The sequence below is a fragment of the Salvelinus alpinus genome, chromosome 4, assembly GCF_045679555.1.
Source record: "Salvelinus alpinus chromosome 4, SLU_Salpinus.1, whole genome shotgun sequence".
In the NCBI taxonomy this organism is placed as follows: Eukaryota; Metazoa; Chordata; class Actinopteri; order Salmoniformes; family Salmonidae; genus Salvelinus; species Salvelinus alpinus.
The window spans coordinates 44307571-44332489 of NC_092089.1; the positions used below are offsets into that span (position 1 = coordinate 44307571).

Sequence of the window (24919 nt, forward strand, 5' to 3'; positions counted from 1 at the left end):
TTGGGCTGTTGTAGTATCTGTCAGTCCGAATAGGGGGAAGGACTCGATGGGTAGATCTGACACTGACATGTCCTATCGTCTGAGGCAGCTAACGTTATTTGTTGCTGGGATTTTGCGAGCTTCTGGACAAAGGATCTACAGTGGTGGGTGCGGTGGGACTCCAAGGACTGCAAGCCCAGGTCATTGCATGCAGAAGGTGTAGGTGGTGCCCATGATGATTTTGGTTGCATGTCGTTGGATCTTCTCAAGTTGGTTGTGTTGGTGGGCTGTGAGACCTGGGTGCCATACTGGAGCACTGGACGACAAAGCAGGTGTAGACTGTTAGAAGGTCTTGGAAGTTACATACACTACATCTTCATTAGAAGTTCAAATCAAGACAACAAGCAAAGGTTTTCTTATTTTATTGGGGAAATGTTTTTTTAAATTAATGTGACGTCACTTACATAACACTGACATATAAAAGGCCTTTAAATGGTATTTAAAATACATTTTAATATTTAAACTACATTTAAATACATTTAAAATACATTCAAACGACAAGGCTGACATTTAAAAACACAGAAAGTTCCCTTGCAAACAACTTTTGAAGGAATGCAGGTTTAGGTGGGGAAAAGCTGGTCATCGTGCAGCAATATGGTTTCCATCAAATAATTTGGATAGACTCCTGATCTAAAAAGAAAGACATACAAATATTATCTACTGCATAGCCCTACTTTGTTTATGTGCTTCAGCAATGTGTAAATAAACCATGACCTTGAATCATTTATCTACTTACATTACTTCAAGTGTCTCTGTGTCCTCAAAGGCTACTTCCTCCACTATTTCCACCTCGACTCCTACCATTATTGTCTTCCTCACTGGGAAACAGAAGTATTTGATTAGAGAAAAATACTACATAGCAGCCATACTGTATCACCATAGAGAATTACCCTCTTTCACATAAACAGACACATACTCTTACTTCCGAAATTGAAGAGAGGGGAACCAGCCCAACTGTGGCAACATCTTCCTGGTTCACTTGGTCCATGCACACAAACACAGCCATGGCCCTCTGTCCTGTGGCTCCCCCATTGACTGTCTAAACAATGATGGGATGATTCTTCTCCATCAGCCCCACCCAAGGAAGGCTGGTCTGGGGGGACATCCATCCACATTTCAGGGGCATCTAGCCCTGTGTCACTCTGGCGTTGGATGCTAACTACGTCTGTGTGGACAGGGCCGAAGGGACTCTCGGTACCAGCCCAGCCCCAGTGGTTCTGAACACAGTCTTGGATGAGGCCATGGCCATCTGAAGACACAGGGGACAGAGGAGAGAAGGAGAGAACCTAAGAACATTTGACAAAAAGCTATTCTGTTCATACCACTGATGATGTCTAAAGGGATTTGTGTGAATGGAGAAACCAAGCAAATGGCATTATGTCTATATGTTCGATGGCACTTTAATGAGCATACAAAGAAATGGGAATAGGGGAGATGAAGACTGAAACGTGGATAAAGAGATGCAATGAGAGGAGATAGAAGGCTGAGAGAGGAGGGTGAAGGGATGAGATGGAGGAGTGATAACAGTGAGGTGTGGTGAGAAGGGATGACGTAAGGTAGGATGGAAGGTTGGGTGCTGTTCTGTTGCAGTCTGTCGTTGTATCACGTGTTTGGTCCTGCTGTCTCTTTGGCCTGCCAATGGGCCTGCTGAGTTTGGGCAAGGCTCTTAGTCACAAGTCATCTGGCCACACTGGCAAGCACTGAGGGAGTGGTAGGTAAGCAAAACCAGAATAGCAGCATTGGGAAAATATAACGTTAATTGATACAAACCAGCATAAACCCTGTTTACCCCAAGACAACAAGGCATGCCACTTGAAAACAAACCTAAAACAGGAAAAACAGGGTTGAAACAGACAAGCAATGAAAGAGTCCCCTGTACTATTTTGCAATGAGCCTATAATATTCTCTCACAGTTACCTCATACACCTCACCCTTACTTGTAGTATAGCAACAGATTGCTGGATGCTCCCTGGTCCAAATTGCATGTTCTTCCTCTTTTCCTTCTTCCTCATCCTCCCATTGCCTCGGGGTTGCTGAGCCAAGTCTGCCCAGGTGCCCTTGGTGGCGTAGAGGCGCCCCGTTCGACCACAACCAGTTAGGGTTCTGTCCATACATCTCAGTCAGGGCTTCTACTGTATACCAAGGCAAAGAAGAATCACTTTGCGTGTTTGATTCCCTAGTTGATAATAGCAGGTCTATAGGCTAGAGATGAGCCAGATTTGTCCAAGGACTGGAGCTGCATGGGCTCCGCAGCAGTGCCCGATGATCCTGTCAGCCGCAGAACAGCTTTTCAGTGGAGACACGATTCAGCGTTTCCTGTCCAGAAAGGAAGTGCACCCTAATGGTTCTGAGACGAGAGTGTTTCTGATCTTGTGTAATGATGTAATGATGACTCTTGGTGGTCTTACTGTATTACAATACAACACAAATACAATACAACATTATTAGCCTGTGGGACAGTTAATGCTGTGCAGTATCATTAGGAACATTCCACTAATCTTTCATGCACACTCACACATAATATATACACAAAATACAATACACAATTGAATGGCTGGCTTGGTGAAAGTAATGTTTAGCACAATAGTAAGACACAGTAACAATTGAGACAACTCACAATTTGGCATCAAATTCACTTGTTTAAAAATGTGACAAAAATCTATATCAAATCAAATCAAGTTTATTTTATATAGCCCTTCGTACATCAGCTAATATCTCGAAGTGCTGTACAGAAACCCAGCCTAAAACCCCAAACAGCAAGCAATGCAGGTGTAGAAGCACGGCGGCTAGGAAAAACTCCCTAGGAAGAAACCTAGAGAGGAACCAGGCTATGAGGGGTGGCCAGTCCTCTTCTGGCTGTGCCGGGTGGAGATTATAACAGAACATGGCCAAGATGTTCAAATGTTCATAAATGACCAGCATGGTCAAATAATAATCAGGAGTAAATGTCAGTTGGCTTTTCATAGCCGATCATTAAGAGTATCTCTACCACTCCTGCGGTCTCTAGAGAGTTGAAAACAGCAGGTCTGGGACAGGTAGCACGTCCGGTGGACAGGTCAGGGTTCCATAGCCGCAGGCAGAACAGTTGAAACTGGAACAGCAGCAAGGCCAGGTGGACTGGGGACAGCAAGGAGTCGTCATGCCCGGTAGTCCTGACGCATGGTCCTAGGGCTCAGGTCCTCCGAGAGAGAGAAAGAAAGAGAGAAGGAGAGAATTAGAGAGAGCATACTTAAATTCACACAGGACACCGGATAAGACAGGAGAAGTACTCCAGATATAACCAACTGACCCTAGCCCCCCCGACACATAAACTACTGCAGCATAAATACTGGAGGCTGAGACAGGAGGGGTCAGGAGACACTGTGGCCCCATCCGATGATACCCCCGGACAGGGCCAAACAGGAAGGATATAACCCCACCCACTTTGCCAAAGCACAGCCCCCAACACCACTAGAGGGATACCTTCAACCACCAACTTACCATCCTGAGACAAGGCCGAGTATAGCCCACAAAGATCTCCACCACAGCACAAACCAAGGGGCGGCCGCCTACCCAGACAGGAAGATCACGTCAATAACTCAACCCACTCAAGTGACGCACCCCTCCTAGGGACGGCATGAAAGAGCACCAGTAAGCCAGTGACTCAGCCCCTGTGATAGGGTTAGAGGCAGAGAATCCCAGTGGAGAGAGGGGAACCGGCCAGGCAGAGACAGCAAGGGCGGTTCGTTGCTCCAGAGCCTTTCCGTTCACCTTCACACTCCTGGGCCAGACTACACTCAATCATATGACCTACTGAAGAGATAAGTCTTCAGTAAAGACTTAAAGGTTGAGACTGAGTCTGCGTCTCTCATTTGGGTAGGCAGACTATTCCATAAAAATTTAGATTTATAGGAGAAAGCCCTGCCTCCAGCTGTTTGCTTAGAAATTCTAGGGACAATTAGGAGACCTGCGTTTTGTGACCGTAGCGTACGTGTAGGTATGTACGGCAGGACCAACTCGGAAAGATAGGTAGGAGCAAGCCCATGTAACGCTTTATAGGTTAACAGTAAAACCTTGAAATCAGCCCTTGCCTTAACAGGAAGCCAGTGTAGGGAAGCTAGCACTGGAGTAATATGATCAAATTTCTTGGTTCTAGTCAGGATTCTAGCAGCCGTACTTAGCACTAACTGAAGTTTATTTAGTGCTTTATCCGGGTAGCCGGAAAGAAGAGCATTGCAGTAGTCTAACCTAGAAGTAACAAAAGCATGGATTCATTTTTCTGCATCATTTTTGGACAGAAAAATTCTGATTTTTGCAATGTTACGTAGATGGAAAAAAGCTGTCCTTGAAACAGTCTTGATATGTTCGTCAAAAGAGAGATCAGGGTCCAGAGTAACGCCGAGGTCCTTCACAGTTTTATTTGAGACGACTTTACAACCATCAAGATGAATTGTCAGATTTAACAGAATATCTCTTTGTTTCTTGGGACCTAGAACAAGCATCTCTGTTTTGTCCGAGTTTAAAAGTAGAAAGTTTTCAGCCATCCACTTCTTTATGTCTGAAACACAGGCTTCTAGCGAGGGCAATTTTGGGGCTTCACCATGTTTCATTGAAATGTACAGCTGTGTGTCATCCGCATAGCAGTGAAAGTTAACATTATGTTTTCGAATGACATCCCCAAGAGGTAAAATACAGTGGGGAGAACAAGTATTTGATACACTGCCGATTTTGCAGGTTTTCCTACTTACAAAGCATGTAGAGGTCTGTCATTTTTATCATAGGTACACTTCAACTGTGAGAGACGGAATCTAAAACAAAAATCCAGAAAATCACATTGTATGATTTTTAAGTAATTAATTTGCATTTTATTGCATGACATAAGTATTTGATCACCTACCAACCAGTAAAAATTCCGGCTCTCACAGACCTGTTAGTTTTTCTTTAAGAAGCCCTCCTGTTCTCCACTCATTACCTGTATTAACTGCACCTGTTTGAACTCGTTACCTGTATAAAAGACACCTGTCCACACACTCAATCAAACAGACTCCAACCTCTCCACAATGGCCAAGACCAGAGAGCTGTGTAAGGACATCAGGGATAAATTGTAGACCTGTACAAGGCTGGGATGGGCTACAGGACAATAGGCAAGCAGCTTGGTGAGAAGGCAACAACTGTTGGCACAATTATTAGAAAATGGAAGAAGTTCAAGATGACGGTCAATCACCCTCGGTCTGGGGCTCCATGCAAGATCTCACCTCGTGGGGCATCAATGATCATGAGGAAGGTGAGGGATCAGCCCAGAACTACACGGCAGGACCTGGTCAATGACCTGAAGAGAGCTGGGACCACAGTCTCAAAGAAAACCATTCGTAACACACTACGCCGTCATGGATTAAAATCCTGCAGCGCACGCAAGGTCCCCCTGCTCAAGCCAGCGCATGTCCAGGCCCGTCTGAAGTTTGCCAATGACCATCTGGATGATCCAGAGGAGGAATGGGAGAAGGTCATGTGGTCTGATGAGACAAAAATAGAGCCTTTTGCTCTAAACTCCACTCGCCGTGTTTGGAGGAATAGAAGGATGAGTACAACCCCAAGAACACCATCCCAACCGTGAAGCATGGAGGTGGAAACATCATTCTTTGGGGATGCTTTTCTGCAAAGGGGACAGGACGACTGCACCGTATTGAGGGGAGGATGGATGGGGCCATGTATCGCGAGATCTTGGCCAACAACCTCCTTCCCTCAGTAAGAGCATTGAAGATGGGTCGTGGCTGGGTCTTCCAGCATGACAACGACACGAAGCACACAGCCATGGCAACTAAGGAGTGGCTCCGTAAGAAGCATCTCAAGGTCCTGGAGTGGCCTAGCCAGTCTCCAGACCTGAACCCAATAGAAAATCTTTGGAGGGAGCTGAAAGTCCGTATTGCCCAGCGACAGCCCCGAAACCTGAAGGATCTGGAGAAGATCTGTAGGGAGGAGTGGGCCAAAATCCCTGCTGCAGTGTGTGCAAACCTAGTCAAGAACTACAGGAAACGTATGATCTCTGTAATTGCAAACAAAGGTTTCTGTACCAAATATTAAGTTCTGCTTTTCTGATGTATCAAATACTTATGTCATGCAATAAAATGCAAATTAATTACTTAAAAATCATACAATGTGATTTTCTGGATTTTTGTTTTAGATTCCGTCTCTCATAGTTGAAGTGTACCTATGATAAAAATTACAGACCTCTACATGCTTTGTAAGTAGGAAAACCTGCAAAATCGTCAGTGTATCAAATACTTGTTCTCCCCACTGTATATAGTGAAAACAATAGTGGTCCTAAAACGGAACCTTGAGGAACACCGAAATGTACAGTTGATTTGTCAGAGGACAAACCATTCACAGAGACAAACTGATATCTTTCCGACAGATAAGATCTAAACCAGGCCAGAACTTGTCCGTGTAGACCAATTTGGGTTTCCAGTCTCTCCAAAAGAATGTGGTGATCGATGGTATCAAAGGCAGCACTAAGGTCTAGTAGCACGAGGACAGATGCAGAGCCTCGGTCTGACGCCATTAAAAGGTCATTTACCAACTTCACAAGCGCAGTCTCAGTGCTATGATGGGGTCTAAAACCAGACTGAAGCATTTCATATACATTGTTTGTCTTCAGGAAGGCAGTGAGTTGCTGTGCAACAGCTTTTTCTAAAATTTTTGAGAGGAATGGAAGATTCGATATAGGCCGATAGTTTTTTATATTTTCTGGGTCAAGGTTTGGCTTTTTCAAGAGAGGCTTTATTACTGCCACTTTTAGTGAGTTTGGTACACATCCGGTGGATAGAGAGCCGTTTATTATATGCAAATCTATTACTATAAGTACTACTACTATCCATAGTATTACTTTATTAGTCTGCGTTGCATTTATCTTCGTTGACAAGTATTATTGTCACATGATTGGCAGGCAGCTGGTCACATGTTAATGCAAGGCCAATCAGGGACTAGTGCGTTGAGGTGATGGGCGTGAAGGAAACATAAAAGCAGGACATCCGACACTCCCCTTGTGTGTCAAGAAGGGCAAGTCAGGGAAGTGGTTATTTTATTGCCAGTTGGTATCACAGTGTTATTCTTTTCATTCATAGAAATGAGTTATCCTGGATATGGTGCTCCCGCAGGCGGATACCCAGGAGGGGTAAGATCTTACAGACTAGTGTCTTCTACACAAATATGAAAATAAATGGGTATCGGCAGGACCGTTTAGTTGTCCGGAAGTAGAACTGCAAATCCACATATCCTACATAATATAACAAGCGTATATTGCACAGTGTTTTCCGAATACAGTAGAGTATTTGTTGTATCTAATACAATTTGTAGGCCTGCCTGCCAACGAATCTCTACCATTGGCAAGCCGTAACAGAGCTTTTATGCTTTATGCGCTTTAGCCTCCAGGGAGGCCTGTTGTTCCCGAAGTGAAGAGGATTGTTGGATACAACCGAGACATTCTTACAATGTAACAATCTGCGCTGATCAAAAGATAACATTAAGTGCAAATGTTAGCTCTACTATGATGGATTATAGGGCCTATACTTTGTATAAAAAGTTCAGTAGCGTATAGGTCTATAGAAGTACTGGTTTTGAATTAACTCAGTTCACCCAACCCTGGGAGTGGTCAGGTTCACATAGCTGGGACTCACTGTCCTGGTGTTGTTGGCCAAAGTACAGTTTGACACTCTTGCTGATTGGAATAAATAATCTATATGAAATAATTCTCAGCACCTTACACTGATTTGAGGCATCATTGTGTTCTATAGACTGGTTAAGTGGTTCAGAGTGAGTCATTGGGATGTTCAACTTTGGTCACTTTCATGGCACTTGACCTATGTTGTCACTAACTGTTTCATAGTAACCTTATGGTGTTTACTGTTTCTCTCTCTCTATAAATCATTGTCTGTCTGTCTTGCAGTATGGAGGTGCCCCTGCTGGTGGCCACCCTCCTGGTGGCCCTGGCTTTGGAGGATACCCTGGTCAGCAGCAAGACCCTCTCTATGGATATTTTGCTGCTGTTGCAGGCCAGGTAATAAGACATACAGCTTGACATATTGAGCTATCTGCTAGCTTCAACAGTCAAAACAGCTTACTGTCGTCTAAAAATGTATAGCATTGTTTCGGTCTCAATAAGTATTTTTTTCCGCTCTATCTTTTGACATTGGAAGGATGGGCACATATCAGCAGAAGAGCTCCAGCAATGCCTCACACAGGCTAACTTCTCTGGTGGCTACAAACGTAAGAGTGACACCATGTACAAGACCGACGGGAACCGCAAACTCCCAGGCACTTTTCAATGCAGTATTTTGTTTTATTCTATTCTTTACACTGTATGGAGAGATGACTGTGGTTTGATTAACTGTTATCTTATCTCCGACAGCTTTTAACCTGGAGACCTGCAGACTGATGATCAACATGCTGGATGTATCCTTGACTAACCAGTCAGTACACACACAGGTTTTTAAAATACTATGGTCCCACTAGCTACCAGTACAATAATATGAGATGAAATATGCGTAAGTGACTGTTTTGTGCATTGAGAGTTTGCAGAAAGTCCTCTCACATTGTATGACTGTTCCATGGATTTTTCTTGATTGGGAAAAAACAACTTGATATATCAGGACAACAAAATCTAATTATTGAAATTATTCAGGAAACTTTTAGCCGTCTATATTCATGTTTGAGGTAAGGTTGTGAGGTCACTGCTGTTCCTGTTCCTTGACTGAAGCGACCCCTCAGAGAGACATGTCATGTACTATGGGCTTCAACGAGTTCAAGGAGCTGTCGACCGTGCTCAATGGCTGGAAGCAGCACTTCATGTCCATTGACCGTGACCAGAGTGGGACCGTGGACCCCCAGGAGATGCACCAGGCAGTTACTTCCATGGGTACGTACAAGCACAAAGGGTGTATTCGTTTATGTGTATACACAATAAGTGATGACCGAAAGTCAATATGAGAGCGAAATGTTCATTTGACATGTATGTTTGTGTGTTACAGGCTACAGACTGAGCCCACAAGCCATGAACGGCATCATCAAGAGATTCAGTTCTCAGGGGAAGATCACCTTTGATGACTACGTAGCTTGTTGTGTGAAACTCAGAACCCTGACTGGTGAGTGAACAGTTTTGATCACTTTTCCATTATCAGTATGACTATTGTATGTGTGGTTGTTTAGTAATAGTTTCTCTGTATGTTTGCTACAGATGTGTTCCGAAAGCGGGACCAAGCTGGACAGGGAATGGCCACATTTCCATACGATGATGTAAGTCTTTCAAATCTCTTACAAAAAAAAATTCAGATCCTCTTCCTTGTTGTAAGCACTTACTGTAAATGGCCCCTTATATGTAAAGTATTATAATCACTCTTTCTCTCTCTCAGTTCATCCAGTGCACGATGAGCACATGAAGAGACAGAGCAGAAAAAAAATCTGAGGGACTACCTCTTAACTCCAAAATATTTACAATTTAGCATGTGTAAAAATTTATTCTGACATGTATTTTTGATACTCACAAATCACTTGCTTTTTTGATTGCTTTTATACAAACCTGACTAAAACCTAATTGTCACATTCCACATGAATGGTTTTGAAATAGGAAGTTAGTATAAAATTGTAACATTACCTTGGGAAACTGGAATATTAGCCAACTTTAACCACTAGGTGTGCCTATAAACCCGTGTCACCACTGCATGTTCTGTATGTTATGTCACTGTTGAATGTCTAATATTCATCAAGATATCCCTAAATATAGCTGGGAGTAATCTTGTCTGTGAAAGTGAGTAATAAACACGACCATATATGTGGAATACACCTCTGATAAGTTTTCTTCGTAGGTCTTGGTGACAGTTCAATAAAATCTAGTGAGCATTATCAGTATTTCACACTAGGTCCACATGCACTCTCCATGGGATAACCAGAGTACTAGAACAAGGTATGAATCAAGAAAATAATTGATATGACTTATGAGTGATTTTATGGTTTCTAAAATGTCAACATCACTCACTTCTGACCATCACTCTTGTCCACTTGGAGAGAGACTGAGGCAATGACTTGAGCAGGCAGAACCTCCAATCTGTCGTTTCCTGGAGGTCCAGTCTGCCCACTCCTCACATCCAAAGTGGAAAGACTGGGTCCTCCATTGAGCTAGATGTAAAGACCATTTTTGTTCTTTACAGGAGAAATTGCAGACCAAGATGTAGCGCTTTTCCTAAACCTGTACTGCGAAATTATACAACCTGTCTTCAAGCCACTAGACAAGTTTGGGATCTGGTATGGGGTCAGAAGGTACATTTGTGGAAAATCAGCAGATTTCTAGTACAGGTCCTTAACTCAAACGCAATGGGTCCCTACATTGGGAAAGTCAGTTATCAAGGTCAGACCCATCTCTGCTACATCTGTCAGTCTGGACCATCAGGTCAGAGATTGTCATAATGTTGGAAATGCGCTGGACTGGGCCGCAAAGCAAAATATTTTACTGAAGAAGCCATGTACAGCCTAGGTGAAGGTCACACCTTCCAATGTCCAGTGACCTACGCGGGCATGGTAAGAAGAGGTCCAGCCTCTAATCGAAGGCTTGAGAAGGTGAGCCCGCAGCATTAGACCCAGCACCATAGACTGTCAGTAAGACTACAACAAGCCCGGGAGAGAGTCGAGATGGCATAAGAAAGAAATGGAACTAGTAAGGTCGTCCAGAGCGCTGAAGTAGATGTCACCCACCAGTCTTCCAACTTCATCCCAAGCGACGGTGAAGAAGAGTGACAGCAGTGAGAGCGAGGCCGAAAGAGAACATAAGAGACGATACTGATGAAAGTGCAGTGAATACCCTGCCCCTCTTCCCCTCCATCCCTACCTCCCAATGATGGCCCTTAACGTGAAATGTCTAGAAAACAAAGATATGATAAATTATTTGAAGTTTGAAATATGTGAACTGAAAATTAGATAACTGACATTGACTTGTTGGAAATTATGAAGTCAAGAATAACAGGATAAAAAAAATTGTAAGTATTTAGATAAACACTAAATAATAGATAGGCCTACACGGAAATATTTAAATTACACTGAACAAAACTATAAACGCAACATGCAACAATTTCAAAGATTTTACTGAGTTACAGTTCATGTAAGGAAATCATTAGGCCCTAATCTATGGATTTCACATGACTGGGAATACAGATATGCATCTGTTGGTCACAGATACCTTCAAAAGAAGGTAGGGGCATGGACCAGAACCTGTCAGTTTCTGGTGTGCAGCGCAGCACATCTCCTTCGCATACAGTTGATCAGTCTGTTGATTGTGGAATATTGTTCCGCTCTTCTTGGATGGCTGTGCGAAGTTCCTGGATATCGGCAGAAACCGGAACACGCTGTTGTACACGTAGATCCAGAACATCCCAAACACGTTCAATGGGTAACATGTCTGGTGAGTATGCAGACCATTGGAAAAAATTTGACATTTTCAGCTTCCAAGGATGATCAAATCAAATGTTATTGGTCACATACACATATTTAGCAGACGTTATTGCGGGTGTAACGAAATGCTTGTGTTACTAGCTACAACAGTGCATTAGTATCTAACAATTCACAATAATACAAACAAATGTAAAATGATGGAATTAAGAAATATATAAATACTAGGATGAGCAATGTCTGAGTGGCATTGACTAAAATACAGTAGAATACAGTATATGAAATGAGTTCAACAGTATTTAAACATTATTAAAGTGACCAGTGATTCCATGTCTATGTAGTACTGTAGGGCAGCAGCCTCTTAAGGTGCAGGGTTGAGTAACCGGGTGGTAGCCGGCTAGTCATGGCTATTTAACAGTGTGATGGCCTTGAGATACTGTAGAAGCTGTTTTTCAGTCTCTTGGTCCCAGCTTTGATGCACCTGTACTGACCTCGCCTTCTGGATGATAACGGGGTGAACAGGTAGTGGCTCGAGTGGTTGATGTCCTTGATGATCTTCTTGGTCTTCCTGTTACATCGGTGCTGTAGGTGTCCTGCAGGGCAGGCAGTGTCCCCGGTGATGCGTTGGACATACCCAGTGGCGACCAGTCATTTAGATTTTTTGGGGCTTGCCTGTTTTAAATGTTATTTTGGCATTAGTATGTGTCACATATCAGTTTGCAAACAATTCAAAATATATATAAATCATTGAGTTAATAAAGCTGCATACAAACACAGGCCTCTTTTTTGTTTTCTTGAGTAAGGCAGCTCCAAAATACAGGTGTTTCAGCCCAGCTCAGTGCTCTCTGTGGTGGTGGGGCAAGCCAGCAGAAAATTCGGAGCTTTGCGCCGTGATTGGATCAGTGTTCTGTCACTCATGAGGAAACTACGCCACCGCATAGTCTAAGGGGAGACCACGAAAATTCTAGCCCTTTGGGTATTGATATAGAGATACATTAGAATTGCCCATCCAAGAAGGCTCAAGGTCATTGGCCACAGATAAAATGACGTCAAATCTCGTTATATGTATAGTAGCTTTGATTGGACTGATCATGTCAACATCATACTTTCAAAATCTTAGCTAGAAGTCATCATCATGAATCAAGTCGACAATCTACTGGCAAATCCTTTTCAATCCTTGTCATATGAAGATAAAACGAATCGGTGCTTATCGGCCATTGGATATAAACACTACACAACAAGTTGTAAATTGCAAATTCAACATTGAGTGGTTTGGAAGGAAGTGAGCACAACAAGATGAGTCCAAAAATGTATTGTATGCTGCTGCATAAATTATGTAATATGCCAGGGAGATATGCATACTGTAGCTAAGAAAGTAATACTAATGTTGTGTATGTTGTCTATGTTGTGTAGTAAGCTGTTAGTAGCCCATGTGCCTCGCGCTAATAATTTGATCCCTTTTCCCCTCTTTTGCCTACTGTTCTGACTTGGTGGTGCACGTGCACATGTAGCCTATTGCCTGTTTTAGAGAAATGTAATCATCGAATATTGTAAGAGCTTTCATTGTCTGCTTATATGGCCCCGTTATTTATCCTACGGTTCTGACTTGGTGTACAGGGAGAATACAGTAAGAACAGCCCATGTTCTGAATTCTATCGCTGTACATTTCAAAAGTGCTGAACAAATAGTTATATTGACAACATCCGTCCTAGTTCGCTCATTAATGTCTCAATTGAAATTACGGATTGTCCTTCCCTTATGTCATAGTTTGTACTTCTCAATTGTCAGTAGAAACCACAATTTTTTAACAAGTCTGCCATATCAGCTATGTTTTTTAAAAAGGCAGTAAATGAGGCTGAATGAACTGTTTTGCTGCCAGACAAGGCTCCGCTGAAAGCCAGGTGTAGCAGTGGTAAGGTGTTAGGACTGCTTTTGGGACAGCTTTATGTAGGTCCTAACAGCTTGTGGGCACCGTTTGTCACCGTTATAGTACAATTAATCTATTGTTTAGTGTTGTGTAGTGCCTTTGCTGGCATGCATACATTTATTTATATATTTTTTTGCCCCACCAAAATGTATATGCTAAAATCGCCACTGGGTAGACCGTACCATCCTCTGGAGAGCCCTGTGGTTGCGGCAGTGCAGTTGTCGTACAAGGCGGTGATACAGTCCGACAGGATGCTCTCAATTGTACATCTATAAAAGTTTGTGAGGGTCTTAGAGGCCAAGCCGAATTTCTTCAGCCTCCTGAAGTTGAAGAGGCGCTGTTGCGTCTTCTTCACCACACTGTCTTCTCCACTGCCGTCCCATCGATGTGAATAGGGGCGTGCTCTCTCTGTTGTCTCCTGAAGTTCACGATCAGCTCCTTCCTTTTGTTGAGGGAGAGGTTATTTTCCTGGCACCACTCCGCTAGGACCCTCACCTCCTCCCTGTAGGCTGTCTCGTCATTGTTGTAATCAGGCCGAATACTATTGTGTCGTCTGCAAACTTGATGATTGAGTTAGAGGCGTGCGTTGCCATGGAGTCATGGTTGAACAGGGAGTACAGGAGGGGGCTGAGCACCCCTGTGTTGAGGATAAGCGTAGTGGAGGTGTTGTTTCCTACCTTCACCACCTGGGGGCGGCCTATCAGGAATTCCAGGACACAGTTGCACAGGGCGGGGTTCAGACCCTGGTCCCCGAGTTTAATGATGAGCTTGGAGGGTACTATGGTGTTGAAGGTTGAGCTGTAGTCAATGAACAGCAATCGTGCATAGGTATTCCTCTTGTCCAGATGGGATAGGGCAGTGTGTAGGGCAATGGCAATTGCATCATCTGTGGATCTATTGGGGCAGTATGCAAATTACAGTGGGTCTAGGGTGTCAGATAAGATGGAAGTGATATGATCCTTAAATAGCCTCTCAAAGCACTTCATGATGACAGAAGTGAGTGCTACGGGGCGATAGTCATTTAGTTCAGTTACCTTTGCTTTCTTGAGTACAGGAACTCTGGTGAACATCTTGACGCAAGTGGAGACCGCAAACTGGGATAGGGAGAGATTGAATATGTCCGTAACAACTCCAGCCAGCTGGTCTGCGCATGCTCTGAGAAGTGGCTAAGAATACCGTCTGAGCCAGTAGCCTTGCGAGGGTCAACACGCTTAAATGTCTTACTCAAGTCGGCCACGGAGAACGAGAGCCCACAGTCCTTGGGAGCGGACCGCGTCGGTGGCACTGTGTTATACTCAAAGCTGGCGAAGAAGGTGTTTAGCTTGTGTACAAATCCTTGCGACATGGGGTAGTGCATTATGCTGAAACATGAGGTGATGGTGGTGGATGAATGGCACGACAATGGACCTCAGGATCTCATCATGGTATCTCTGTGCATTCAAATTGCCATTGATAAAATGCAATTGTGTTCATTGTCCATTGCTTATACCTGCCCATACCATAACCCCACCTCGCTCTGTTCACAACGTTGACATCAGCAAAACGCTTACCCACACAACGCCATACATGTGGTCTGCGGTTGTGAGCTACGTTGAATGTACTGCCAAATTCTCTAAGAAGACGTTGGAGGCGGCTTATGGTAGAGAAATTAGCATTCAATTCTCTGGCAACCGCTCTGGTGGACATTCCTGCAGTCGGCATGTCAATTGCACGCTCCCTCAACTTGGGACATCTGTGGTATTGTTTTATGTGACAAAACTGCACAGTTGCCTTTTATTGTCCCAAGCACAAAGTGCACCTATGTAATGATCATGTCGTTTAATCAGCTTCTTGATATGCCACACTTGTCAGGTGGATGGATTATCTTGGCAAAGGAGAAATGCTCACTAACAGGGATTTAAACACATTTGTGCACAACATTTGAGAGAAAAGCTTTTTGTGTGTATGGAACATTTCAGGGATATTTTATTTCAGCTCGTGAAACATGGGACGAACACTTTACATGTTGCATTTATATTTTTGTTCATTATATATCTTAATCTGAATTTTAAAAGAAATACAGCTACATTTGAAAAAATCTAATTTATATGAATTGGAAAATGAAATAGGCTGGATGGAGGATTCTTGACTTTTCAATTCCTTATAATCATTCTCTATCGTTTTGTATTATGAACTGTAAATGTGATGTAATGTATTGTATGTTTGTTAATCACCTCTTTTTGATCCGAAACAACTAGCAAAATGTAATCAACAATATGAAATATGGAATAAAGATGTTATATTTTTTAAACAAAAATAAAAAAATAAGCAACAAAACAAGAGATGATTCAAAACAAATGTCTGTAACTCATGAAAGAGAACAGGAACAGAGAGATGTCGTTTTTAAAGCAGATTGCATAATAAGGAGGACTGGCAGTGGTCAGGCCCCTTAGCAACCCCCTAGCAACCTATCAGTGGCCTGGTCACTGAGGTCACTGAGATTTGAGTGGCAGGTTGGAGGATGGGTAGAGTGAGCTGCATGAAGTGATTCAACTGAATTTCACAGGAATCCATAACACAAACACAGTTCTAACAGTGTAATGCACATAATGATTGCTTGCCTTGTGTTAATAGTACATTGCAAGTTATCCTTTTGTTACTGTTTGTGTGTTTTTGTGGTTTTGATTCCTTGATTCAAGTTATTCTCCAGATATTACAAAACACACGAAAAGCTGGCACTCAATGTCCTAGGAGACACAATCATAATCAGTTCCTGATGTGGAGTTTCGCATAAATAAAGGTCTGGACTCAAAACAGTGAAAACACACCCACTTGAATATTCTACAGCAAAGCAGTGCACCCCAGAAATACATCATAGGTCGGCTCTCCAAACCATTTTGGATTAATTTGATCAGCATTTAGGAAACTTTGAGGTTAGTTACTACTGTCGTTGTTATTACAGCACAGGGTCATGGAGACTTGGGTCCTGTTGGTCTTCAGATTGTTGCTCTTTGTGCAGACTGGACACAGCAAGCAGTCCTGCCAGCCAGTGACCGTGGACTTTTGTCAAGATGTTGGTTACAACACGACCATCAATCCAACCCACCAAACCAGGGACTACAACCTGAGGCAGCTTCGTCAGATCGTGAATACGGGCTGCTCTCCAGAGGTCACAGTTTTCCTATGTGGCGTTGTTTCACCTGAGTGTGTGTTGGATGACAAGATTCCACCCTGCAGTTGGCTCTGTGAGAGGGTGAAGAATGAATGTGAGCCTTTTCTGAGAGAGAAGGGTCTAAACTGGCCAGAGAAGATCAGATGTGAGGCTTACCCCAAACAATCCTGTGCCAACGTAAGTAGCCTTAGGAGGTGTTCATCTTATCATTATAGGGACAGATCTGATTCAGGACTGCTGTATGCCTGTAGGCTGTCCTGCTTAGATTAGCAGGAAGTTGATTTTTGAAGTATAATTCTGGTTCTATAACTGAAAACCTTCCCAGATGTTGTGTCATTCCTCGCCATAATGCATATAGCATATGACAAAATGATGTTCATTGCTTTCAGGGCCAAGAGAGTATCCCTGCACCAAACCCTGCAGGAACCTGTGAGCCAATCATCATCCCTCTCTGCAAGGACCTGCCCTACAAGGACACTGTCATGCCCAACCTATTAAACCACTCCACACAGGAGGTCGCTGGTTTAGAATTGAATCAGTTTTACCCTCTGGTAAAGATGCAGTGTTCTCCTCACCTTCAGGCCTTCCTGTGCTCCGTCTACACTCCAGAGTGTGTTTCAGGGAAAGCCCGCCCACCCTGCAGAGCTCTGTGTGAGCTAGCCAGAAAGGACTGTGAGGTGCTAATGAACAGGTTTGGTTTTCAGTGGCCCAGTCAGTTGGAGTGTGACACCCTCACAACGGAATCTTGTGAACATGTAAGTCACTTTCCAGCATGTACACTACATGACCAAAAGTATGTGGACACCTGCTCGTTTAGTATCTCATTCCAAAATCGTGGGCATTAATATGGAGTTGGTCCACCCTTTGCTGCTATAACAGCCTCCACTCTTCTGGGAAGGTTTTCCACTAGATGCTGGAACATTGTTACAGGGACTTGCTTCCATTCAGCCACAAGAGCATTAGTGAGGTCGGGCACTGACGTTGGGCGATTAGGCCCTGCTCGCAGTCGACGTTCCAATTCATCCCAAAGGTGTTCATTAGGGTTGAGGTCAGGGCTCTGTGCAGGCCAGTCAAGTTCTTCCACACTAATCTCGACAAACCATTTCTGTATGGACTTCGCTTTGTGCACAGGGGCATTGTCATGTTGTTGTCATAAAGTTGGAAGCACAGAATTGTCTAGAATTTTTTAATTTCACTTATATTTAACCAGGTAGGCTAGTTGAGAACAAGTTCTCATTTACAACTAATTATATTCTGTAGCGTTAAGATTTCCGTTCACTAAGGGGCCTAGCCCAAACCATGAAAAACAGCCCCAGACCATTATTCCTCCTCCACCAAACTTTACAGTTGGCACTATGTATTGGAGCAGGTAGCATTCTCCTGGTATCCGCCAAACACAGATTCGTCTGTTGGACTGCCAGATTGTGAAGCGTGATTCATCACTCCACAGACGAGTTTCCACTGCTCCAGAGTCCAATGGCAGCAAGCTTTTCACCACTCCAGCCGACGCTTGGCATTGCGCATGCTGATCTTAGGCTTGTGTGCGGCCATGCAAACCCATTTCATGAAGCCCCGAATAAACAGTTCTTGTGCTGACGTTGCACTTCAGCACTCAGAGTCCCGTTCTTTGAGGACAGATGATTTTTACGTGCTTCAAGCTTCAGCACTTGGAGACCCATTCTGTGAGCTTGTGTGGACTACCACTTTGTGGCTGAGCCTTTGTTGCTGCTTCTAGAAGTTTCCACTTCACAATAACAGCACTTGCAGTTGACTGGGGCAGCTCTAGCAGGGCAGAAATTTGACGAACTGACTTGTTGGAAAGGTAGCATCCTATGACGGTGACACGTTGAAGGTCACTGAGCTCTTCAGTAAGGCCATTCTACTGCCAATGTTTGTCTATGAAGATGGCATGGCTGTGTGCTCAATTTTATACACTTGTCAGCAATTGGTGTATCTGAAATAGCTAAATCCACTATTTTGAAGGGGTGTCCACATACTTTTGTATACATAGTGTATCAACTTACAGATTCAATACCAGGCTCCAACCAGCACACCACTACACTGCATCGTTATTTAAACAACTATGATCAGGGCAGGCAAAGGTTAGGAAAATGTGTTTCAGTTTCCTTTGCCTGCTCACAGTTGGTCAAAGTCACATGATGCACACCAGATGATAAATTAGATGTTTCAAAAGGGTAAAGTGCCCCTTTAAACATAAATTGTCAACATCAAAATGTTTGGCGAGGGAAGGAAAGAAAGGAAACATCAATCAGTTTTGCCTGGTGAAATAAAGGTAAACATCCTTGAATAATAATTATTGCTGATTGGTGAATATGAGGTATTTTGTTGTTTCCTTTTCAGTTTGGCGTGACCAGTGCTCCGTCCCCTGAGGGCCCCTGCCAGCCAATCACCATGCCACTGTGCCAGGGCATCTCCTACAACCTGACGGCCATGCCAAATCTGCTGGGGCACAAAAAACAGGCGGAGGCGGCCGTTAAAATGGCTCAATTGGAGTATGTATTGAAATTGACTTGTTCTGTGGATATCCGCTTCTTTCTGTGTTCTGTCTACGCTCCCCAGTGTGTGGAAGGGGAGGTGCAGCGCCCTTGCAGATCCCTTTGTGAGAGAGCCACACTGGGGTGTGACAGTGTGTTGAATACGTTTGGGATGTCCTGGCCTGATGATCTGAGCTGTGAATCCTTTCCAGAGGAGTCATGCGTGAGAGTAGGTACCGATACTCTTGTCATTTTTTAACCCTTATTAAGTCACCACTTTTAATAAATCAGTAGTTTCTCCAAGTTGTTTAATTCAGTAATACATTGGAAAAAGTACATGGGCCAGTAGTGACTGCAACAATGATTTGGCTTTCATTATTTTGCTACAGACCCAGCAGGGTGCATGTTAGCGGTATTGTCACCTTAACCAAAAAAAGGTTACAAAAGCTAATTTCAGTACTGTTTGAGATGTGTACAAAACAATTTACTCTAAAACATTGTCTACTTCTTTTCACAGGGGGACAGTAATCCCGAGGTGTGTTTAAAATATTTTTCTCAGACGACTGAAGAGTAAATATTTATATGTAGCAAGCGAATGATACCTATAATGTGTTTAATGAGGAATGTATGAAGTGAAGTGGGACTAGGTGGATAGGTGGCAAGTGGAATTTGGAGAATATTACTGTTATCCTATCAAATGCTTGTGTGTTTTGGTCTCCACAGCAACTCACGGCTGAGGAACTCCTGGTCAAGCTGAATGAACTTGGTCACTCTGTTCGGGACCAATGTTAGTTGTGGTTTCTTGAATTTAAAGCATTATATATGATGTATGTGTGTATTTAATTTATACATGTATATTCTTGTCTACTTCAATTGTAGCACTAAGTCTTCAAACTGCCCACATATTGTTGGCTCTAGAAGATGTATCCTTCACCTGTTTCTGTTTTTAGTTCACTTTTATATGAGTTTATTAATTAATATTTCTTCCCCCGAAACCCTTTTTTTGTGCTTCCTGACAATACTTTGTATTTATTTACTACTTTCTGAGCTATATTGTGGATCCACTGAGGCCCCAGTAGGCTCCTTGGTTGACAATGGTTTCAATACTGTATCAGCCATCAATCCTTTCTCCTTAACCAGCACCTTTCAGAAAGACAAATCAGGCAAACTGGATGTGAAAGAATTCCACAACCTAAAGCACTATGTGTCTGTTACCAAAAGAGAGTACTCAGAGTCCTATGAGTGGCAGAACCCAGGGTTCGTCACAGAATACCAGATGAAGAATGCGCTTGATGTCCGTGGTTAGTCATGTATCACGGTTATGATCAAAGGATGTATTTACAGTGGCAAGAAAAAGTATGTGAACCCTTTGGAAATACCTGGATTTCTGCATAAATTGGTCATCAAATTTGATCTGATCTTCATCTAAGTCACAACAATAGACAAACACAGTCTGCTTAAACTAATAACAAACAAACAATTATACGTCTTCATGTCTTTATTGAACACACCATATAAGCATTCACAGTGCAGGTTGGGAAAAGTATGTGAACCCTTGGATTTAATAACTGGTTGACCCTCCTTTGGCAACAATAACCTCAACCAAACGTTTTCTGTAGTTGCAGATCAGACCTGCACAACGGTCAGGAAGAATGTTGAACCATTCCTCTTTACAAAACTGTTTTAGTTCAGCAATATTCTTTGGATGTCTGGTGTGAACCGCTCTCTTGAGGTCATATCACAGCATTTCAATTGGGTTGAGGTCAGGACTCTGACTGTGCCACTCCAGAAGGCGTATTTTCTTCTGTTGAAGCCATTGTTGTTGATTTACTTCTGTGTTTTGGGTCGTTGACCTGTTGCATCACCCAACTTCTGTTGAGCTTCAATTGGTGGACAGATAGCCTAACATTCTCCTGCAAAATGTCTTGATAAACTTGGGAATTCATTTTTCCGTTGGTGATAGCAAATTGTCCAGGCCCTGAGGCAGCAAAGCAGCCCCAAACCATGATGCTCCCTCCACCATACTTTACAGTTGTGATGAGGTTTTGATGTTGTTGTGCTGTGCCTTTTTCTTTCCAGTGTTGTGTTCCTTCCAAACAACTCAATTATAGTTTCATCTGTCCACAGAATATTTTGCCAGTAGCACTGTGGGACATCCCGGTGCACTTTTGCAAACTTCAGACGTGCAGCAATGTTTTTTTTGGACAGCAGTGGCTTCTTCCGTGGTGTCCTCCCATGAACACCATTCTTGTTTAGTGTTTATTCTTAATCTTAAGTCTGCTGAGATCTCTTTTGTTCGAGGCATGGTTCACATCAGGCAATGCTTCTTGTGAAGAGCAAACTCAAATTTTGTGAGTGTTTTTTTATAGTTTTTTATAGCTGCAAGGTAGCTCTAACCAACATCTCCAATCTTGTCTCATTGATTGGACTCCAGGTTAGCTGACTCCTGACTCCAATTAGCTTTTGGAGAAGTCATTAGCCTAGGGGTTCACATACTTTTTCCAACCTACACCGTGAATGTTTAAATTATGTATTCAATATAGACAAGAAAAATCCAATAATTTGTGTGTTATTAGTTTAAGATCACTATGTTTGTCTATTATTGTGACTTAGATGAAGATCAGATCAAATTTGATGACCAATCTATGCAGAAATCCAGGTAATTCCAAAGGGTTCACATACTTTTTCTTGCCACTGTATGTTTTGTTGATTTTCTCTTAATTTACGACACAATGATTTGGTTTTGATTGTGAACATCCTGACCTGATAGTGAAACTGAACTCTTGGTAGAGTATATTTGCAGATAAAAAAAGTAAATGATAAAAATCCTCTGTCATATAGATCTCAGTTTGGACGATGAAACGTTCAAAACACTATGGGACCGGTACAGCTCTGGTGGAGGGATCAAATACGATGACTTTATGGCCATTCTCACAAGGCTCAAGATCCTGAAGGGTAACTCTTTACTCACTATATAACAAATTCCTGACTTTCCAATCAATCTACTACATCTAAATATATATACAGTGGGAGAACAAGTATTTGATACACTGCCGATTTTGCAGGTTTTCCTACTTACAAAGCATGTAGAGGTCTAATTTTTATCATAGGTATACTTCAACTGTGAGAGACGGAATCTAAAACAAAAATCGAGAAAATCACATTGTATGATTTTTAAGTAATTCATTAGCATTTTATTGCATGACATAAGTATTTGATACATCAGAAAAGCAGAACTTAATATTTGGTACAGAAACCTTTGTTTGCAATTACAGAGATCATACGTTTCCTGTAGTTCTTGACCAGGTTTGCACACACTGCAGCAGGGATTTTGGCCCACTCCTCCATACAGACCTTCTCCAGATCCTTCAGGTTTCGGGGCTGTCGCTGGGCAATACAGACTTTCAGCTCCCTCCAAATATTTTCTATTGGGTTCAGGTCTGGAGACTGGCTAGGCCACTCCAGGACCTTGAGATGCTTCTTACGGAGCCACTCCTTAGTTGCCCTGGCTGTGTGTTTCGGGTCGTTGTCATGCTGGAAGACCCACTCACCCATCTTCAATGGGAAGGAGGTTGTTGGCCAAGATCTCGCGATACATGGCCCCATCCATCCTCCCCTCAATACGGTGCAGTCGTCCTGTCCCCTTTGCAGAAAAGCATCCCCAAAGAATGATGTTTCCACCTCCATGCTTCACGGTTGGGATGGTGTTCTTGGGGTTGTACTCATCCTTCTTCTTCCTCCAAACACGGCGAGTGGAGTTTAGACCAAAAAGCTCTATTTTTGTCTCATCAGACCACATGACCTTCCTCCTCTGGATCATCCAGATGGTCATTGGCAAACTTCAGACGGGCCTGGACATGCGCTGGCTTGAGCAGGGGGACCTTGCGTGCGCTGCAGGATTTTAATCCATGACGGCGTAGTGTGTTACTAATGCTTTTCTTTGAGACTGTGGTCCCAACTCTCTTCAGGTCATTGACCAGGTCCTGCCGTGTAGTTCTGGGCTGATCCCTCACCTTCCTCATGATCATTGATGCCCCACGAGGTGAGATCTTGCATGGAGCCCCAGACCGAGGGTGATTGACCGTCATCTTGAACTTCTTCAATTTTCTAATAATTGCGCCAACAGTTGTTGCCTTCTCACAAAGCTGCTTGCCTATTGTCCTGTAGCCCATCCCAGCCTTGTGCAGGTCTACAATTTTATCCCTGATGTCCTTACACAGCTCTCTGGTCTTGGCCATTGTGGAGAGGTTGGAGTCTGTTTGATTGAGTGTGTGGACAGGTGTCTTTTATACAGGTAACGAGTTCAAACAGGTGCAGTTAATACAGGTAATGAGTGGAGAACAGGAGGGCTTCTTAAAGAAAAACTAACAGGTCTGTGAGAGCCGGAATTCTTACTGGTTGGTAGGTGATCAAATACTTATGTCATGCAATAAAATGCAAATTAATTACTTAAATATCATACAATGTGATTTTCTGGATTTTTGTTTTAGATTCCGTCTCTGACAGTTGAAGTGTACCTATGATAAAAATTACAGACCTCTACATGCTTTGTAAGTAGGAAAACCTGCAAAATCGGCAGTGTATCAAATACTTGTTCTCCCCACTGTATATATATATATATATATATATATATATATATATATATATAGTCACATATTGTACACCAAATAGGTGCATTAAAATGTGTTGTTTTACAATGTTTACAATGTATATGTTACAATGTTTTACAATCTACATTGTTGCATAGTGCCTTGAGAACAAGTGCTTTATGAATACAATGTATTATTATTATGATCAGTGTTGCAATGATCTATAAACAAATAGAACACAGTGAGATGTTCTGATCTGTTTTGTTCTCCTGCTCCAGCTCGCTTTAAATCCCGACTCATTTCACCCTGTGATGCTGCAACAGACTGTGAGGTAGCCAGTTTCTCCTTCAGTCAGGTGAGTTTGCTCTGGCAGAGTTATCAAGCTTTGAAGCTTTGTCTTTAGCCACAGTGATTACGTCTATCTCTACCTAAAGAAGAACAGAATATGAATAAGTAATCACCACTGAGAAGCTTTTTTTGTGGAAGATGATACTCATGTCAAGTGTTTCTCCTCCTGCTCCAGTTGATCCAAGTAACCATTATGTAAGCCGGCGGCAGCTGTCCAGTCACCAGCAAGAGTTCAATTGACCTGGAATGCAATGCAATGCAGTAACCTGTTATGGACCAAAAAAACAATATTCTGCTGCTTTTTAGTACATGCCTGTCAAAAATGATTGTCATGGTGCTGTACAATTTGTGACTGATGTCCACCTTAATATGATGGCTGTTTCCTCCTGGTCTGTTTGAATCTCTTTCTGTACATTTTCTTGCTACATTGTTTATAACACATTTACACACATATTTTTTGGGACTCAGTATTCTATCGTGTTTTTCAGTTATACGACAAGACTAGAGACTTTATTCTCCATATCGTCATTTTTTCTTAAACTTTTATCTCATGTTTATTTTGTCTGTATACTGTCATTCTGCTTTTAGCTGCAAAGTTGTACAAGACAGACTAACTAATAGTAATAAAACCTTTATAAATATATGCCCTGGCGGATATTCGTGTGTGTGTGTGTGTGCGTGCGTGTGTGTGTGTAAAAGTCTGAATCACCTATAGAGGCCCAATTATAACACGATTTTGCCAACCTATCCTCTCATCTTTTCAGTAAACAGTAGCTACTATCCTCCATCATACCACTTCACCAGTATAATGTATCCAGTTGTTTTCCTGTTGATAGAGAGTAGCATGTTATTTATCATTCAGACCACCTCCCTCAATACACTTCACAATATCCCCTTTTCTTAAGTAATTATGTTTATTATGTTCATGAATAGCCATTAATTTACTCAAAGACTCATATAT

At 42.7% G+C, this 24919-nt stretch overlaps 3 protein-coding genes across 13 annotated transcripts; 2 read left to right on the forward strand and 1 right to left on the reverse strand.

Moving 5' to 3' along the window:
• Nucleotides 1–385: 385 nt before the first annotated feature.
• On the reverse strand, nucleotides 386–2385 carry LOC139573648 (uncharacterized). Of its 10 annotated transcripts, none has more exons than XR_011674635.1 (4): nucleotides 1957–2334; nucleotides 962–1288; nucleotides 776–857; nucleotides 386–669 (listed from the first exon to the last, which is right to left on the reverse strand). XR_011674635.1 is itself a non-coding variant. In XM_071397338.1 (4 exons), exons 1-4 carry the CDS (start codon nucleotides 2152–2154, stop codon nucleotides 600–602), a joined length of 657 nt encoding a protein of 218 aa, XP_071253439.1. In that variant the 5' UTR covers nucleotides 2155–2385; the 3' UTR covers nucleotides 386–599. The 10 variants fall into 10 exon arrangements, 8 of the variants coding, with proteins under 8 accessions (XP_071253439.1, XP_071253443.1, XP_071253437.1 ...); XR_011674634.1 differs by having other exon boundaries at nucleotides 962–1739; nucleotides 1977–2281; XM_071397338.1 differs by having other exon boundaries at nucleotides 1977–2385.
• A 4645-nt stretch (nucleotides 2386–7030) lies between these two features.
• On the forward strand, nucleotides 7031–9848 carry sri (sorcin). The gene is made up of 8 exons (XM_071397343.1): nucleotides 7031–7189; nucleotides 7961–8071; nucleotides 8211–8280; nucleotides 8423–8466; nucleotides 8782–8929; nucleotides 9042–9155; nucleotides 9248–9306; nucleotides 9423–9848. The coding sequence occupies exons 1-8, from the start codon at nucleotides 7142–7144 to the stop codon at nucleotides 9447–9449; spliced, it is 621 nt and encodes a 206-aa protein (XP_071253444.1). The 5' UTR covers nucleotides 7031–7141; the 3' UTR covers nucleotides 9450–9848.
• A 6339-nt stretch (nucleotides 9849–16187) lies between these two features.
• On the forward strand, nucleotides 16188–24601 carry LOC139573650 (uncharacterized). 2 transcript variants are annotated; one of them, XM_071397344.1, is made up of 10 exons: nucleotides 16188–16703; nucleotides 16916–17281; nucleotides 18888–19250; nucleotides 19539–19556; nucleotides 19745–19808; nucleotides 19901–19944; nucleotides 20172–20322; nucleotides 21863–21976; nucleotides 23889–23965; nucleotides 24134–24601. In XM_071397344.1, the coding sequence occupies exons 1-10, from the start codon at nucleotides 16326–16328 to the stop codon at nucleotides 24155–24157; spliced, it is 1599 nt and encodes a 532-aa protein (XP_071253445.1). In that variant the 5' UTR covers nucleotides 16188–16325; the 3' UTR covers nucleotides 24158–24601. The 2 variants fall into 2 exon arrangements, with proteins under 2 accessions (XP_071253445.1, XP_071253446.1); XM_071397345.1 differs by lacking the exons at nucleotides 19901–19944; nucleotides 20172–20322.
• The last annotated feature ends 318 nt before the right edge of the window (nucleotides 24602–24919 follow it).

Coding starts and splice junctions, on each gene's coding strand:
- LOC139573648 (XM_071397334.1), bottom strand. CDS start 2,154: ATGTATGGACAGAACCCTAACTGGTTGTGGTCGAACGGGGCGCCTCTA. Junction 1,289..1,970: donor TTGCTATACTACAAGTAAGG/GTGAGGTGTATG, acceptor CTGTGTCTTCAG/ATGGCCATGGCCTCATCCAA. Junction 858..955: donor CTTCAATTTCGGAAGTAAGA/GTATGTGTCTGT, acceptor TCTGTTTCCCAG/TGAGGAAGACAATAATGGTA.
- sri (XM_071397343.1), top strand. CDS start 7,142: ATGAGTTATCCTGGATATGGTGCTCCCGCAGGCGGATACCCAGGAGGG. Junction 8,072..8,210: donor TTGCTGCTGTTGCAGGCCAG/GTAATAAGACAT, acceptor TGACATTGGAAG/GATGGGCACATATCAGCAGA. Junction 9,156..9,247: donor GAAACTCAGAACCCTGACTG/GTGAGTGAACAG, acceptor TGTTTGCTACAG/ATGTGTTCCGAAAGCGGGAC.
- LOC139573650 (XM_071397344.1), top strand. CDS start 16,326: ATGGAGACTTGGGTCCTGTTGGTCTTCAGATTGTTGCTCTTTGTGCAG. Junction 20,323..21,862: donor GAATGCGCTTGATGTCCGTG/GTTAGTCATGTA, acceptor TCTGTCATATAG/ATCTCAGTTTGGACGATGAA. Junction 21,977..23,888: donor AAGGCTCAAGATCCTGAAGG/GTAACTCTTTAC, acceptor CTCCTGCTCCAG/CTCGCTTTAAATCCCGACTC.